At 37.8% G+C, this 17794-nt stretch overlaps 1 protein-coding gene across 1 annotated transcript; it reads left to right on the top strand.

The window, feature by feature from the left end:
- The first annotated feature begins 153 nt into the window (after window positions 1–153).
- Window positions 154–17420, top strand: LOC145465663 (DDB1- and CUL4-associated factor 11-like). The gene is made up of 20 exons (XM_081449435.1): window positions 154–299; window positions 3298–3449; window positions 4995–5026; window positions 5151–5243; window positions 5872–5936; window positions 6419–6519; window positions 6974–7076; window positions 8016–8059; window positions 8206–8260; window positions 8599–8667; window positions 9643–9700; window positions 10104–10196; window positions 10902–10994; window positions 11385–11474; window positions 11792–11855; window positions 12344–12456; window positions 12928–12967; window positions 13244–13290; window positions 14071–14130; window positions 14373–17420. The coding sequence occupies exons 1-20, from the start codon at window positions 154–156 to the stop codon at window positions 14508–14510; spliced, it is 1656 nt and encodes a 551-aa protein (XP_081305561.1). The 3' UTR covers window positions 14511–17420.
- The last annotated feature ends 374 nt before the right edge of the window (window positions 17421–17794 follow it).

Here is a 17794-nt window from a genome sequence, read left to right as displayed (position 1 = left end):
TGTGAAAGCGAGGCTGAGTTTTTAACCTCCGGCTGACAAAACGTACCAAAACATTTACTTTAGTACGAAGTTATGTAAGAAACTGTCGGCAAATCTCAATGAGGCTCGTTTCTAAACGCATTTGAAAACTTTTTGTTTAGTTGTGAGCTTATTATGGGTAGCAGACACACTCGCCGCTCGGCAAATGAAGCAGAACGCACATCAGATGAGTCGAGTACCAACCCAGCTATCGGTGAGGACACCGAAAGTGATGAGAATGAAACAGACCTCGTGAGCGTGCTGGCTTTTCTTCTTCGCAGGTAAGGAACACGACTTTTTTTTCAACCAGATTCAATTTATTAGCTGTGTTTGTTGGTAGAAATGGTTTTCTCTAGGGCTTTTTCAGCTTCAAGTCTTCCTACTTTGAAGACAGAGACTTAATTAGCGACATAAGCTCACAAAAGCTCGACTTCCCCTAGCTGGCATGGCTCGATCCGGACTTTCCTAGAACAATTTTGCAGCCTTGTTACCTAAAGGAAATAACAGGAATGTTTACTGTGGTTTTTTAAGAGCTATACTTTCAGTTACACTAAGCCATGAAAGTTGTGAAGTTTATAAACTAGAAACTACCTGTATATTTATGTGAACCATTTGTGATCATTGTCATGATCATGTGTGGTCCCATCGTGCAGGGAAAGGAGAGGGGTGGAGTGAAAACCAGTCAGTGCAAAATGTTGCCTGAAGATTAACCGTTCCAATAAGCAGCCCCATAGCAAAAGTGACGTTCAAAACATTGATAATTTTAGAATAGATTGATTAGACAAACAAATTATGATCTGAGTTGAAGTATTTTGTTGTTTTTCACTTTCAAAAGTATCCCATAGTACCCCATTCTGTTGTTCAACAAGAAATAAGCACCCTGTCCCTATTAAGTGTCCCCATTGCGATAAGTGTCCTCCCTTGAGCTGGCAAAAGTAAATAAGCCAATTTTCATGGTAGGACACATACAATCGCCTTCCCCTTCACCCCTTACATGTATATGCTAACCACAAGCAAACAGCAGTTTAACAAATAGATTCCATGTTGCCGTGTGTCTTTTCAGTAATAGATCACAGATGACGTCAAAATGTGGTAAGAACAAAAAAGTGGCACACGAGGCGATAGCCGAGTGTGTCACTGATGTTCTTACCACATTTTGACGTCTTCTGTGATCTATTACTGAACAGATGCACGGCAACATGGAATCTACTTGTTTTATATAATAACGAAACAAACTACTACAGATAAAGCTTTTTTTTATTTCAAAATCTTTCAACATAACTCGAAAGCCGGCCTTTGCCCACTTTGGCGAACACGAAAAAAGCCATTTGACGTAATCTATTGTCTATACAAATTCAAGCAATCTCATTGGTTGCTATGCGTAGCAAAGAATTTTGATTGGGCAGGAAGATCACGCCACTGTCAAACTTGACTCGAGCGTCGCTTCTCGTGGAATGAAAACTTACAGCGAAAGCAGAATTGAACTGCGAAATCTACAAATCTTAAAGAAAATGCTGGATAAGTCAAGTCAGGTTTTGTCAGCAGAGCAGCCCTGTGAGCTGAAAAGCTTGGATTTTGCTTCGAATATTGCAGGGGTTGAAAAACTACACTCGGAAAACTTGCGGTTGTGGTCAACCTGGAGGCCATTCGATTCGAGTTTTGAATGAAAGGAACGTTAGTGATGGTGGAAATTTGTGTCCTCTGTGGTTGGTGATTCTCAACTCAGTGTGAAATAGTGTCGGAGATACCTTTTAGCTGCGATACAGTTGGCCGTGAGCTGTAGTGAGCTATACTTTGCTTGCTGCTGTGCCCTGAAACGGACCGGAACATTCGCATCAGAAAGCAAGGTTATGTGTTTATTTTCACTGATTTTAAGAGGTGATTTTGATGTTTCATTCCAGACAATCACTGTGTCAACAATTATTTTGAGACTGAGAAAAGTTCAATGTTTTAAATAAATTAATCTCATAAACATTTTGTTTATTGGGTTTGTTAAATTTGAGATAAAGCAATGGTTCTCGGCTTACCAAGACCAATTTTGTGTTTGGTTTAGTCTCACTCGACTGCCGACTGAGACTGCTCGAGTATTTTTTCTGAGTCATTTTCTAAAACAGAAATGGCTTTATCTTTCTTCTTCCTGCTAAACTATGTTTCTGGTACCTGTTCAATGCCTGGACAAGACTTTCTTGTACCTTATCTTTCGCCCAGTCATGTAAAATATTATCTAAATTCTCAAAACTTTCTGCCATTTTAAAACACAGAGGGAAAAACTTTGAAATGATGACGTCAATCGTGCGTCTGTCCTCTAATAGATCATAGGCGAGAACCAATCAAAATGTGAGAATAACTTGGGTTATTATATAAAAATAAATAGATAATTTGGTTTCATCAACTGGGTTGATAATGTGAATTGACGACCGTAAAGAGATTCAAAAGCTGACGTTTCAAGTGTTAGCCCTTTGTCAGAGTGAATCAGATTCGCTCCGACGAAGGGCTAACACTTGAAACATCAGCTTTCGAATCTCTTTATGGTGGCCAATTCACATTATCAACCAAGCTGATAAAACCAAATTATCTTGTTATACTCCCCACCGACGTAGCACCACAGTTTCTCTAGAAACTTACCCCCTCTATTTAGCAGTAAATAAATGCTAACTGTAAGCAAACAGTAGTAAATAAATGCTAACTGCAAGCTAGACACAGTATTTAAATGGTAACCAGAAGCAAACAGCAATAAATAAAAGCAAACTGCAGTGAGGCTATATAGGTGGCCTACCATGAATAACATGCCCATTTTGCAGTTGTGTGCTCAGTGGCCTGGCCCAGGAATGAAAGCGAGGCTGGAAGTGGCCTTGCCATGATACAGACCTCTCTGCTTTTGTCAGGTAAATGTAAACTGGTTAGCATTAGAACAACTTGATTTACATAACAAAAGCAGTGGGGTCTGTATAAAAACAAGGTCACCTCTAGCCTTGCTGCCATGCAAAGGCCAGGTCACTGAGCAGACAATTGTAAAATGGCCTATTGGTGCCCTGTGTGCTAATTAAAATTAAACCATTGATTGGCTGATTGAATGATCGATTAATCAGTCAGTCGATCTGTCATTCAATCAAACAAAATGTCTACTAAATGGACACACCTGTGATAGATAGACACTTAAAACATGGTGGGTTAACCGTAAAGTTATTAGCATAATTTTAGTCAATCAGTTAGTTCACAAAGTAAGGCTCGTCAGTGCACCGTTGCTTATTTTGTATTTTTTAACTTGTTTTTCTGAAGTGGTCAGGCTCGACTTGTTCGAGCTACCACTGAGGGAGGTAGTGGAATCCGTATCATTCATGGAATATCATCAAGTGATAGTGACGAAGATGAGGATGATGATGATGATGTTGATTTTGCATTCCGTGGCAGTAAAGTTGCAAGTCCTCCAGGTAGGATCAATAGAAAGCCTGAATGTTAGCCACTGCCTAATTCTCCTTGAGGAGGGAGAGGGGAATAATCTTTTGACTGACTTGATGGCTTGATGGTTTGATGGCATTGTGCTGCTTGGCACACATACATGTCAACTCTTTCAAGAACAATGCAAATGCAGGAAATTGCAAAAGTTTATACCGTGCTCAGTTCTTTTCAGCAGACAATTCCAGACTCACCTTGCTAGACCTTGCACATTGCCACAATCCTGATGGAATCCCATCAGATATAATAGCACCCTAATTAAGTTAAGATCCTGTAAGATCACATGATGGATCCAGTGTAAGATCCTGTAGAATCCTGTGAGATCGCAAATGATCCTTGTATGTTCCTTATAGGATTTTCTATATTATCCTGTACATTCTTCAGGATAAAGCAGTGAAATTACATTTTGTAATAATTATTCTTAATCCAAAACACAAGTATATCACTCAATGATAACGAGTGTTATTGTAATATATTCAATATTATTATTATCAGTTAGGGCTTCCACAGCCTAGACATTTAGTTGTTGACAACTATTTCTTATTGGTAGCTAAATTTTATTGACAACTAAAAACATAGCATGTGAGATGAGTTTTCGACAACTAAATGATAAGTTTTTAGTTATCGACAACTAAGCAGTTTCCCTTTTTGAAAAGGGAAACTGCTTTTAATTAGTTTTAGACAACTGTTACAGCATTTCTGACCATTTTTCTTGTGTTTGGGAATCATCTGTTTACCTGTAGTTGTCAACAGCTAATGAAACTGCGTTGGACAGAGGTTAGAGCATGCGTATTGCGTTTTGAGCCTGTGTAGTGAATGTTAGTTCCCAAGGTCTCGCTGACCTGACATAGACATCGACAACTAACACTCCAGTGTGTGGAATGTAAGCACCAGAATCAATATTAGTGGTCAATAACATCAATAACATTTAAGCCTGGTGTTCATGTGTCGGGAAAATCCCAGACAGTCTGGGATTGTACTGTTTCCCGACCGTCCCAGATTTTGACTAATGAAAACTCAAAATCGTAGATATCCCCGATCATCTGGGATGAACGGGGACAAATCTGGAGAATCGGGAGCATTTCTATTTTCCCGACCTGTCCCAAATTTCTGCGACGGTCGGCCATCATTCCCGACAAATGAAAACTCAAATTTGTACCGTCATGGACATCGGTGTCCATTGGTGATGGATTTCACTCATTACCAATCCCCTCAATTGCTGGGCTCCAGTCCCCCTGTCACATTTGTGTTCAAGTTTCGATTTTTGGCGCACTTTCCATTTCTCGCCAAATTCATAATCGGGAAAATCTTGGACAGACCTCTGGTGAATATCCGATATATCGGCAAAATCTGGGATGGTCGGCAAAAAGTAAAATCCCTGATCGTCTGGGATTTTCCTGACATATGAAAACCAGGCTTTAGTTGTCGATAACAAATAGTTGTCATCAACTAAATGTCTCGTCTGTGGAGGCCCCTGGAAAATGACCTCATCTTTTCTCTCTCTCTTCTTGTGTTTCCAGTTGATCCGAACCCCAATACATTTACTGTTGATGTGAGTATAATGGCTCTGAGCTTTGATAACTTTTGCTTTTTGCACAGTTTTGGGTGCAGTCCCTTAATCTGTGATGTTCTTTAATCTAATCTGTACTTCCTTTCTCTTAAATCTGCATGTGTAGCAAAGTGTGTTTAAACAGGATACCCTATTATCAAGTGGCCAAACATTAGATACCTACCTGCATAATCAGAACATTTGCTCAAGACTTCACATGGTAATTGTCAAATATATTGTAAACAGACGGAAGTGAGTTATTTTGTGTTAAAATTAATTCTAAATTGCTCCTAGGGGGTTACTTGAAAATCATTTGGTTCATTTAGCCTCTAGGCTCCACTAAACAATAATTTCCTTATTATTTTATTTAATCAACTTGTAATGTGTGTGACACTTCTCCTGAAATTGTGATGGGGAAAAAGAGAGGCAATAGTATGGCCATAAATGAAGCATTAATTAATTAACATGTACATTTACTTCTTTTGTTTGTGGAAAATGCATTGTGTTCTTCACTAGAAGTTCTGTATTGAACAATCTGGGTTTTTATCTCTGGCCACAGCATTGCAATGTGTTATTGTGCACAATACTTTGAACACTCTTATGATGGCTCTCTCTGGACACTACGGAGTTTAAAACAATAGACAGTGATGAACTGTATGGTTACCTCAGGAGGTAGCTATTCATACACTGACTCGGAAAATCTTGCCTCCAGGATATTACAAGGAATTGTGGTTCCTTGCTAATTTTAGTTGTCGAGAAAGTGAAAGGACCATTTGAGATCACTTTCATGACAATGTTTTTGTACAAATCAAATTTTAGCCATTTACTTTCTGTGAATTATTTTATAGAGGGAAAGTTCCCTTTGTCATCGTCCAAACTTCACTCAAGGTGATAGAGCTGCTGCTTGTGCAAAGTAAGTGAAAACTATTACCAAGAACAGTACCACAGGTCTGCGATGCATGCAAAGTAGTACAACTGACATGGTCCTCAGATACAGCATACCCGATGCACACACCCTGGGCACTCAGTGAATGCCTTGATTGTTATGTAATAGTACATTTAACAGTTAAACCAGGTCAAGGATGAAGAAATCTTTGTATATTCTCTGTTTCAAACTTTGGTATACGCTTGTCAAATGAAGTATTCAATATTCAAATCAAGATTTGATCACAAACGTGTCTGAGTTGTATGAGGTTGCAGTTAATAATGGCTTTACATGCCAAATATGGAAGAATTTAAGAAGTTTCCCTAATTTCCACAATTTAAATCTCTTAGTGAAATACTGACCTCGGTGAGTGATTTCTTTTGGTTTTGGACAGTCATAATGAAGTACTCTTAATTCTCCTCAGTATTATTTTTTTTCTTGATTAAATTTGTTCTTTACTGTTTTTGTAGTTACATCCCCAACAAGATGGAAACAAAAGCCCAATACCATAACAAATTATTTTGTGGCAGCTATTCTAGAGATGGCACTGTATTTCTTTCAGCCTGTCAAGGTTTGTGTTCATAAGCAGGGATAAAACACTTTTTTCCTGATTAAGGTATCCCCCTCTATTGTTCTTTTCTTGTGATATCATTTAATATCTGGTCAGTGTAAAATGAAGACTGCAGACTGCAGACTGCAGACTGTGGACTGGGAATAAGATGCAGACTGAGGGTGAAATACAGATTGCAGAACAGGGGCAAAATGCAGACTTTGTCTTTGTCTTAGTTTCTTTTTTCTTTGTCAAACTTTACCTTGTCTTGACAACTTATGTATCCTCCTCTGTTATTACCTCCTCAGGAATTTCATTAAATTAGCTCCCTTATCAAAATGTCTTCCTCCTTTCTCCTCTTCTAGAAGCCTTCCGTAAAAGATTCCAAGCTATCCCAGACCTTAGAATCAGTGTTTAAGCATGCATCATCACTTGCCACATTTTTGTCTTTTTCAAAACTATTTTCAATTGACAGATCAGCGTCTCCGGTTGTATGATACAACACTTGGACAGTTCAAAGTGTTCCGTAACATAGTGGCAAGAGATGTGGAATGGAGCATAATTGACACTGACTACAGGTACAGAAGTTAATTTAACATGTGGACAGGTATCTTTTGTTAACAGGTACTACTTTGCACATTTGAATAGAGGCATTTTTGTCAAGGACAGCAAAAGGGTAGCATCGGGTCAGAAGGAATCTGGCTCCACGTTTTGCAAAACTTTTGTTTTTGACTGGGCAGTGACATCTGTTAAAATACCAAATTGATAAGTTTATAACTTAAATTTGCTCAGCAATTGTTATGCCTTTCACAAATTGATACACATGTAGATCAGTTTGAGCCAGGGTAGTGAGAGTGCCTGACTTAAATAGAAAGCAACAAGGATTATCATGAGTAATTATGAGATCTTTGCACTCTGAGAACAATATTACCGGTAGGTTTAAAGATGATTTCCAGTCTGTACTGTGCAGTCTCGGTACCCTAATGTTTATAAACATAAATCTCACTTGATGGAATGCGAATAAATGTTATTCGTTATGAACCACATACCTTATCTTTGGGGCCTTTCAAATTCTTTTTCCAACAGCTTCATTGATTTTTACAGCTGCGAAGTTGTTTCATCAAGTGATATGAGAGGGAATGAAGCATAAAGCTTTGACCATTTCGCACCCATAATGGTGGTTGTTTTGAAACTTTGAATTTACCTCATGTAAGTAGTTGCAAAATGTTTACATATTGTGATGTCTTACGTGATACAAAACAAAAAACCCAAACAAACTTTCGAGAATGCGCAGTATGGACTGGAAATCATCTTTAAGGCTTCAGATCTAAAAATTACTTCGTTTATTTCACTCAGTATGTGAGTGAGTGAGAACTCTGAATTGATCTGCAGGCCCATGTCTAGGCAATCACACCTGTCCACAGTACTTACAAGCATTGATAAATGACAGACTGTTCAAATGATTGTTTGTAACTCTTTTACCTCACACCAATTTTTGCCTCTATTTCATTTTGTAGCCCTGATCAACAGTACCTCATTTATTCAAGCTGGTCTGATTATGGCAAGTTATTTTTAATATTTTCCTGAATAGTATTTATTTTTGCTGTCAAAATTTAAACTTAGATTATAGTCAACTGTATTGTTTGCTCTTTTAACAACTAGGGACTTGTTTTTTTTAGTAACACTTTTTTTTCTTTTCTATTCTAGTTCATCTTTGCAACATTTATGGAGATTATGAAACACACACAGCTCTGTGTTTGAAGTGAGTTGCATTTTAGACTTTCAAATCTATTGAATATCTGAGACTTACAAATTTAAATATAAATATTGGTTATTTTGTTTAATATTTGTTCTGCAAATGTTTCAATACAGTTGCAGAAACACTTGACTGTGAACGTTTGCAAGGACTTGAAGCTAGGAATAAGGGCTTTTAAGTTATGCCTCTGGCTTATTTCTGTGCTTTTAAATGTTTCACTCAACCCTTACTGTTTTATTATTATTATTATTATTGTATTGCCCCTAACATTAGACTGGCTAACATTCTGTGCCTTTTGACCAACATAATCATAAAGTAACAGTATGTGATTTTTACACCTTTAGTACAGAGGACTCAAGATTTTGTGCTTTCTCGATTAAGTTTTCACATGACAATAAGGAAATCTTGGCAGGGTAAGTCAGTTGGAAATCTTAAAAGACAGGGTACAGGGTTAACTCCGGCAACACAAGCTTGTACAGTATGGTATATGGTACTCTTGAAAGTTCTTCTTAATAGTTTCCCTTTGAATGGTTGCACACTAGGGTTTCTTCCACACATTGTAAGAAAGTTTGTCACTGTTGTGATTCTGTTTGTCACCCTCCTTCCATTAAGTGCCCCCTTTCTAAAAAGTGCCCCCCCCCCCCAAGTGCTTTTTTTTTAAAAAAAATATGCACCCCTATTTCAATATTAAGCACCCCCTTCCAATGAGTGCCCTCCCTTGAATTGCCTGAAGTAAATTAGCACCATGGGTGCTAAATCCAATCATCATGGTAAGTATATAAGTATCTTTTACAGCATAATAAACAAAGCCATGTTAAAACTTACCACTAAAATACAACAGCTTGGATTATTGGGATGATCACACATTAGGGTTTTATAAACAGGGTTGAAGGGTAGAGTCATATTGCACAGCATTCCAAAATGTGCCTCATGAAAGTACTGACTCAAGGCACTATATTTAGGGGTTTAGGGATATAGGATATTTAGGTAAAAAATAAACAGGATATGGAATATCCCCCCCATCCCACTTCCCCCCTCCCACCCCTAATGGGGTCTCAGTACTTGGTTAACAAACACAGCTCATCTATAGACTTGCCTGGTACAGCATAACAAACAGTACATGTGCCATAGGAAAATACTGTGCAATGGCCACATACGTGTGCATGGTTACACAATAGGGTATTACCCACATACTTTACATTCAGGACCAGAAACAGTGCTGCATGAAAGCACTGCTTAAATATCTCATTTGAATGGTCACTCATGGAGGGTTACATTGAATTCTCGGATAAAGCTACTAACCTTGGGTTTGGCTCTGAGAGTAAACAGGCCACTTGGTCGTTCCATTATCTTGTAGGACTTTTATTTTCTGTATGCATTATCTTTAGAGCCAATGATGCCTCTTTATATGTTTATGATCGTGGAAGTAATCAACGGACTCTTAGGGTGAGTGGCAAAAAAACGAAGGGTAAAAAGGAGAAATCTTGCAGCCCCTTAAATGGGCTTTAGAATAAGTCTGTAAAATTAGGCTAACAACAGGAAAAAAAAAATTAATGGATTAATTAATAATGTTGTTTAACAAGCCACATTAAAGATTATACTCACTAAATATATCTTGCCAAAAATGTTTTGTGAAGTCTCTCAAACCCTGCGCAAGATAGAGCTCTGAGAGTCAATTTCTTTCTCCAAACAGCAAGATCTCCCAACTTTTGGATACTTGATTATTGATGTGCTAATGTGATTAATTTTACAGACTTACTCAAGGGCTCATTGATAGGTGAAAACTGCATTCTGATTAGAGTAGAGGTTTTTAAAGTTGTTCTTGTCTTCATTCTCTTTGAATGTGTAGGTTCATGGACACGAGGACGATATCAATGCAGTGGCCTTTGCAGATGCTAGCTCACATATTCTGTTCTCTGGTGGTGACGATGGTCTCTGTAAGGTATGTCAACTCTTAAGTAGTAGTTTACACAATACATGCTTAGCATTTTAGTAAAGTCAACTAAGCTAAAAGGGCTCAAGTTCGATGTTCAAAAGTGCCGAAAACAATACCACTGGAAAGTCATCAGTGGATGTTTACCTTTTCAATGCTCAGTTTAAGATACCTGGGAAAGTCTGTGTTTGAGCCTTCACTAACATGTATCCCTGGTTTCTGTAGCATGAAGTTGACTAGAAGTATGGTAGTCCTAGTTCATCACAGAGTAACCCATGCATTACATTCACTGGTTCTCATTCATACAACTGGGTTGAGAAAGGCACTGAGTGAAATCTGTCCTCTCCAAGAACACAGGGCACTGTATCCTGAGTCCAACATACTATTACTGTTAGTCAGGTGGCGTAACTCTTATGATTAAATCAAAACAAACACTTCATTAGGCGTGGAATTCATAAAGCTAAACACTTGTTTACAATGAAGCTGTGCGTCTAAAGTCAATACCATATATTATTTAATTTATAATAATTATGTCAATTAAGTTGAAAAGAAACTTTAGTTGTATTCCCTAGCAAAAGCAAATGAGAGGTGTGACACATACGTGTAGATCTACACTAACCATTATCCTTTGCAACCTACATGTACCATACACTACAATTATATGTACTGCACACTTATCACTTATCACATAATTTATGTTTTCCCTTGGTGAAGGTCTGGGATCGTCGGCAGTTGGTTGAGAGCTGTCCATGCCCAGTTGGTGTTTTAGCAGGACATGCAGATGGCATCACTCACATTGATCCAAGGGTAGGAAGAAATTATTAAGTAGCTTCAAGTGACTGGAAGTATTTCAACTGCCCCCTGAATGCGATGCTTCTATATCATGGGGTTGCCCCCCAACATGTAATTTTCTACCTGCAATTTCTTCAATTTCTTGCACAAGGGCTCAACACTTAAGTTATGACTCACTCAATCCAGAGTCCTTTGGGTAGATGGGTAACTGATGGTAACTGAATTTTCAAAAGCTTGATAAGAATTCTAGAGCATTTTTTCTTATCAGTATGGTCATTGCATGGTGTCTCTACTCCTTAGCAATTGTGCTCCATAGGATGTTTACTAAGTAGATTGTTGTCCTGAACCTCATAATTAGGTCTTGCTTTCCACATACTAATAATGCCTGTGTACTGTTACTATCAGGGAGATGGGCGGCATCTCATCACCAACTCCAAAGATCAGACTATCAAACTCTGGGACATGAGAAAGTTCTCTGATGAAGAAGGCATCTGTGTGAGTCTGGTGCTTGTGTAAAATTAATGTTAGACTCGCAATTTTGTAGTTTGAATACTTCACATCAAAGCACACTCCTTGAATCAAGGGTTATTACTTGCCAATGTGTTGTTATTGCTGGACTGTGTGCTAGCTGTCATGTACTTAGGATCGGTTATTTTGACTTTCATTGTTTCGGACAGAATTTATTTATTTATTTATTTATTTATTTGTTTATTTATTTTTGTTGGCTTCAGCTTTTATAAGCAGACATTTTGGAAAATTTAAATGCTCATTAAGTTACTGAGTTTGTCGTTATTTTGTTACGTGTCTTGCAGGCTACAAAACGTGCTGTAGCGGGTCAAAGGTGGGACTATCGTTGGCAACCTGTTCCCAGAAAATGTAAGATCATGTATTTAAAATTTTGAAATGAAAGGTCATTCCTCATAAGGTCTGTTTCTGGGAAAAAAGGTCTTAGCAAGAAGGTAAACAACTGTACATTTAGAGTAATACTGAATAAATTAACTGATAGTGAAGGGCTTTTAAAATTAACAGTTAGTGAAAAAAAATGATAGGGTAAACACAATTATTATCCCTTTACCCCCAAGGTGAACAGCGGTATTTCTCAAATCATCAAATAAGGACACTCTGCTTGTGTACAATTTGCCATTTGAAAGCCACTGATCAGCTTAATTAAGAACTGACATCAGCAGCTATGAATGAGGTAGACATTTTGAGAGAAATTGAGCACTTTAAAATGTGAAAATGAAAGACTTCAAAAATGTATCAACTTTCTACTATATTAGGTATACCCCTAAACTATAGCTTATTTAGCAGCTCATAACCAATAAAGTAACTTGCTGAACCTTTTGTTGTTCTTTCCATTCCAGCTGTAAGACGATCCAGACTAGATGGGGATTCATCACTTATGACATACCGTGGCCACAGTGTATTGCACACTCTTGTTCGCTGTTACTTCTCGCCTATGCACACAACAGGGCAGGTAAAATTACCATATGCACTCTGTGTGTATGAAGGAGTATTTACTAGCTATTAATAGGTTCACTGTCTACCAGCCTATATGATACTGCATGTATATACACCTTATTCCAAAATGGCGGCCAATTTATTATTCTTTTGTTTGCATGTTAATTAGCCCTCTTTGCCTCATTTTCACTTCAAAATTCTTTTGTATTTTGTACATTTTGACGAGGCAAAGAGGGCTAATTACCATGTAAACAAAGGAATAATAAACTGGCTGCCATTTTGGAATAAGGTGTATATTTGTTATGATTGCCCACTCTAGGAAGAATGCATTACACAGATCCATAAAGTTGAGGACCTTGCTTTCATTTGCTCATTGTTTATACTGCCAGAACTCTTGATTTGTAATTAATAAATGCACTGAATGGTTTATCTGTAGAGCTATAAAACTTACTCATTATGCTCATTTTGCCTTTATTTTGTCCTCTAGCGGTACATTTATTCTGGATGCTCCACAGGTTCAGTTGTCAGTAAGTGCATTGACTGATCTTTCCCAGTTGTAATCATCAGATAATAGCTAACTCATTAGTTATTAAATTGTTTAAACATTCTTTGACGTCCTGGCGTCAAGGTACACTGTAAATAATGTACCTTTAATCGTTTGTTGTAGATGAATAATTAAAAATAAAATTTTGTGCAAACTGATGCAAGGCACCACCTTTGACCAGTTTGCAAACAAAATCACGATCGTTCCCTATAATTCTTAGAGATTTGGTCCTTAATTTCTTCTTATTTTTGTCTTGTAGTTTATGATGGGTTGACTGGAAAAATAACTTCCAGACTAACAGGACATGTATCCTTTGCTATGATAAAGAGCATTGTGCTCTTATTTTTCTGTCAAGCACAAATTAACTGGTGTGTAGTCATTTACATAATAACAATTATAATAACTTCATTTCCTTGTCTTTTGGTCAGGAAATCTCAAAAATTCAGTGCAATGTAACATTATTATGAACATTTCTTTATTAACCCTGTCAAATGTGAAATTGAAACTTTTCTCCTGATTCCCTTACATCTCCTACATTCCATGGTTTCTCTCTTGCACTCCCACTGTCTTGTAACTTATCATCAAGCAGTTCCCTCGGCTGAGGCCAAGATTTGATCTTCACATGGATCATTTTTAATGCTGTACTGAATTATGATTTCAGAATCTTGAAAAGAAAGAGAGAAACCCATTCAGCACCTATTATTTCCTGCTGCAAAATCCCATAGCATTAAGTAATGTAAAAGGCATCAGATGAAGAGAGTGGAGAGATCAAAGAAAGTCAGTGTTTCAAATGTGCTCTTTTGTGACTGACCTGGGTGAGGCAAAGATGAGAGAAGGGTAGATAGATATAATTGGGACCACATAGGAGGCAGAGCTGTGAGCCTTTGAACCTTGCCATTGTATTTTGTTTTGAATAGGAATGGCCACCTCCTCAGACTCACTGGTTGCATGGTGTTGTGAATTTGTTGCCTTCTTGATTTAGTCTATATTAATATATTTAACTACCGAGCATATGAAAAAATGTTCTGCCCATTTGACTACAAGAGACCCCTGCAAGAGCACATGTTAACCTTGACTGTTTAACAGAGACAAGCTGTCCGGGATGTGTCATGGCATCCTTATGAAAATGAGATTGTCAGCACTTCGGTGAGCCATCATTTCTTACTAGTCCATATAAATAATAATAATAATAGTAGCAAAAGACAAGATGGTACTAATAAGTCACTTATTGCTTCCTCTTGTGGTTTCCCTCTGAAGAGTAATTACTAGACTAAGTTATTAAGGACCTCAGTGTTTTTTCTGTCAGTACACAAGATGGCGATCAAGATCTCTTACAGACCTGCTGCTCAGTTAGTGTGAACTAAATGGCTTTTTGAATATCTTTTTAGTGGGATGGGACACTTGGCTTATGGAGATACAAGAGAAAGAGTGATGATGATGATGAAGATGAGGAACCAACAGCCCAGGATAACCCTCCATGCCGTCGCTCCATCCGTCTCTTACACAGAAATCTTTTAAGTTTTTAAAATCATACAACTGGCTTTTGAGCTTAGAACCTTCAAGGAAGATTGTGCCAAATAGAATCACAAATTCAGGTGTAAAAAACAATAATAAGTAGACGTCTGAACCAACATGGTGGTCGACCCTCCACTGACTTACTATTAACATATTGGCTCACCCAACATCAACACAGCAACAATGCATCAGCTTGTGTGCCAAAGTGTTACTCATGACCAAAAAGAACACATTAATTTGATGACCATTGATGGCTGTGGTGGCGGACTTATCAATGAGATCAGCTTTGTTACCTTTACATAAATAGTATGTTTAGAGTTCAGCACCCTTTTACTAAAAAGTTTTTTAATAGGAAAAAATTATGTAACTAAATGAAGGTTTTTTTGGCAAGTAATATCCCTACTTTGTACATACAGAACACCAAAGCTTATAGTTTGTACGTTTGTATATACGGGTATGTTGTGCATTGGTTACATTTGTTTTTCAAATTTAAAACTTGTTTAACTTAATCGGACAACAAACAGCACACAAATTTCAAACCAACAGCAATTTAAGATGCAACATTAACTTTCATCCATATTTAACCATTTAGAAGGCAACAGCTAGGGATTATTTTATAGGAACTTCTAAATTTCTACTTAGATCAAGAAAGTTTGTTGTGTCCCCAAGGGGTACTCTTTAATAGGGACTGTTTTCATCAAAATAGGTGTTGAATGTAACAGATAATTATAACAATAGATAAAACTGATTATATTTTTTCCCCTCTATTGTAGAATATGCCCTAGGTTAATGTAAGGTATCTCTGAATATGCCTGTTGATGGGACTTCCATATGAAAAGGTTGGGGATGCTTGTCGTCTCACTTTGGGGTATCAATCAAGGATTCTGGTCTCACTTAGGGCATTCATGATGAAATGCCGGACTATTTTTAGCTGTCAAAGTATCTTTTAGGTTGCACTCGAAAAGATAATTAAAAAATGCAATCATTTCTGTTTTAGGCACGATTTTTGTCACTCTTGAGTCCAGTCTACTAAACTGGGCTCCTTTCCAGAAGACCAGCTGGTAATCAAGCCTATTGTTTGAAGTGGTATTTTTTAGAAGTCAAATAAAGCTTGAACTAAGCCCAGATTGCTCTCCTTTCGGGGTTTAATTGAAATTTTCTGTAGAGCATTCCCAGCCTTTTCATGTGGGAGACCCTCCAGGTGAAAATGCAAGGTGTTGGTCAGGTGTTCATTGTCCTGCTAATGACAATACATAGATTTAGGCCAGCCTTAAAGTGTAGCTCCTGGACCGGGTTGTTCAGAGCCTGATTAAGCTAACTCAGGATAAGGTAGAATTTTGATTTGAGTTTTGTAACTTTGCGGTGAGGTTTTCTGTTTATTGTTTGGCCTTCTGTTTTGAGTTTTAGTAATCACAATATACACAAAACAAAGCAGCAAAAAACATTTGTACAGAAGATAAAGTTATAATTCGGTTAACTTTTAATCCTGGGTTAGGCTTAACCAGCTTCCGAACAACCCAGCCCCGTTTTCAACAAGTTAACCTGTCATGAGCCCACAATCCAATCAAAAACCAGTACTTGGTCAGCGGTCAACTTCAAAAAAAAAATGTGACCTCGATGAGCCCTAAACTTGAGCCCACGATATGGTCATGTGATGCTGGTCAGCGGATACCTTGTTTTGACAGGTGTCAATTGATCATAACATGGATGTCCAGTATCAAAGAATTACACGGTAAACCAAGGTTGCAGGTCTCTGCCAGCTGATTGTTTGGAGCTACCATGTTGTGTGACTTCGTCGTCGTCGTTGTCATCATGCATACATGCCCAAGAGCAATGCAATGATAACCACGAGAAAATCAACTTATGGGTTTCCTTTTCTTTCTTATATGAGTATGGGGCTCTGCTTGGCCAATAATAAACAGATAAACAAGGAACTAATGAAAGGAGTTTTTAGTGTCACATTCTACAGCAAAATCATGGAAACTTGCCATAAATTACTTTCAATGGAGTTATTTCACAGCTGAGTAAAATTTGTTGTTTGAATGGTGTGAAAAGGTGTGAGAGGAATGTTACAGTGCAAAAATTTTAATTATGAGTAACTGAAAAAGTGCCAAAAAGTCAATTATTTAGCAAAATAGTGACTAATTTGCTAAATAATTGACAGGAGTTAGTCAAATTGGTGAAAGTAGGTAGTCTGCATATGAGCCAAGTGGCACATCAAGCTGGAGCTTATCTCCAGTTTCTATAGCATGACGTGAGTGACAAGTTACTGGGAGTATTTCTACTCCCCCCTGATGGGATGCTACTCCATAGCAGGGTTACCCCCCCCCCCAGCATTAAATTTGCCAGTACTCACCTGGGTGGAGAGAAACACTGCAAGAGTAAAGTGCCTTGCCCAAGAACACAACACTGTATTCCTGGCCAGTGCTCAAACTTGGATTGAGTGCACCAGCCACAAGGTCACTGTACCTCCCAAATTGACAAGAGTGATGTGAACAAACAAAACATTTGTTCGTGTGAAACACATTATTGTATCAATTGATTTCCACCTTACTCGACTTGACTGTTGCAGTGGTCATTTGGCCCATCACAGAGCACTGTGTGCAAACCAAAACAAACAGCAGTGAACAAGATTGTGGTGGCAAAGAAAGAAAGCCATGCTTTAATAGAAATGCATACTTTACAAATATTAGATCTTAAGTTGATTTGAAAACTTGTGAAGTTGAGTTAAACAGGTTGATGAACTTACCATGGCAACTTTATTCCAAAAGGAAGAGAATGGTTGTATAGTTTTTGGTAAGGACATTTTTAATATATCTCTGCATCTAGGTTACAGGATGGCTGTAGATAATTGCAGTTAATGAATAGAATAGGTGAAAGTACTACATGCACAATGTCTAAGGTTTTAAAGGGACACTGTTATAAGCTAAACTTTGAAAAGTCAAAATCTAAAAGAACTATTTTTGAGTTATTTTTTTGTAAAAAAAATACCTCTTAGTTGGCGCGTCGGGTATGTTATGGACGGGTCAATGGGTGAGTGAGTGAGTGAGTGAGTGAGTGAGAGATGTATGTATGTCACACCAATCAGATTGGATCTACTATGAACAGCCAATCAAATTTCTTGTTGTAAAGGTAAATGGTTCGTGAGAAACACAAGGTATGTATAAACACAAGGACTTTGGTAATTGAAAAATAAAGAGTGACGTGCATGTTGCCGGTTTGTGATGTTTAGTCCGGTTTGGAGGGGAGTGTGACAGTTACATACGTACATTGGGTTGTTTTAGAGTGCATAATT

This window comes from Orbicella franksi, chromosome 13 (genome assembly GCF_964199315.1).
Source record: "Orbicella franksi chromosome 13, jaOrbFran1.1, whole genome shotgun sequence".
NCBI lineage: Eukaryota > Metazoa > Cnidaria > Anthozoa > Scleractinia > Merulinidae > Orbicella > Orbicella franksi.
The sequence above is the reverse complement of the archived record's forward strand: the minus strand, read 5'-3'. Positions and strand labels throughout refer to the sequence as shown.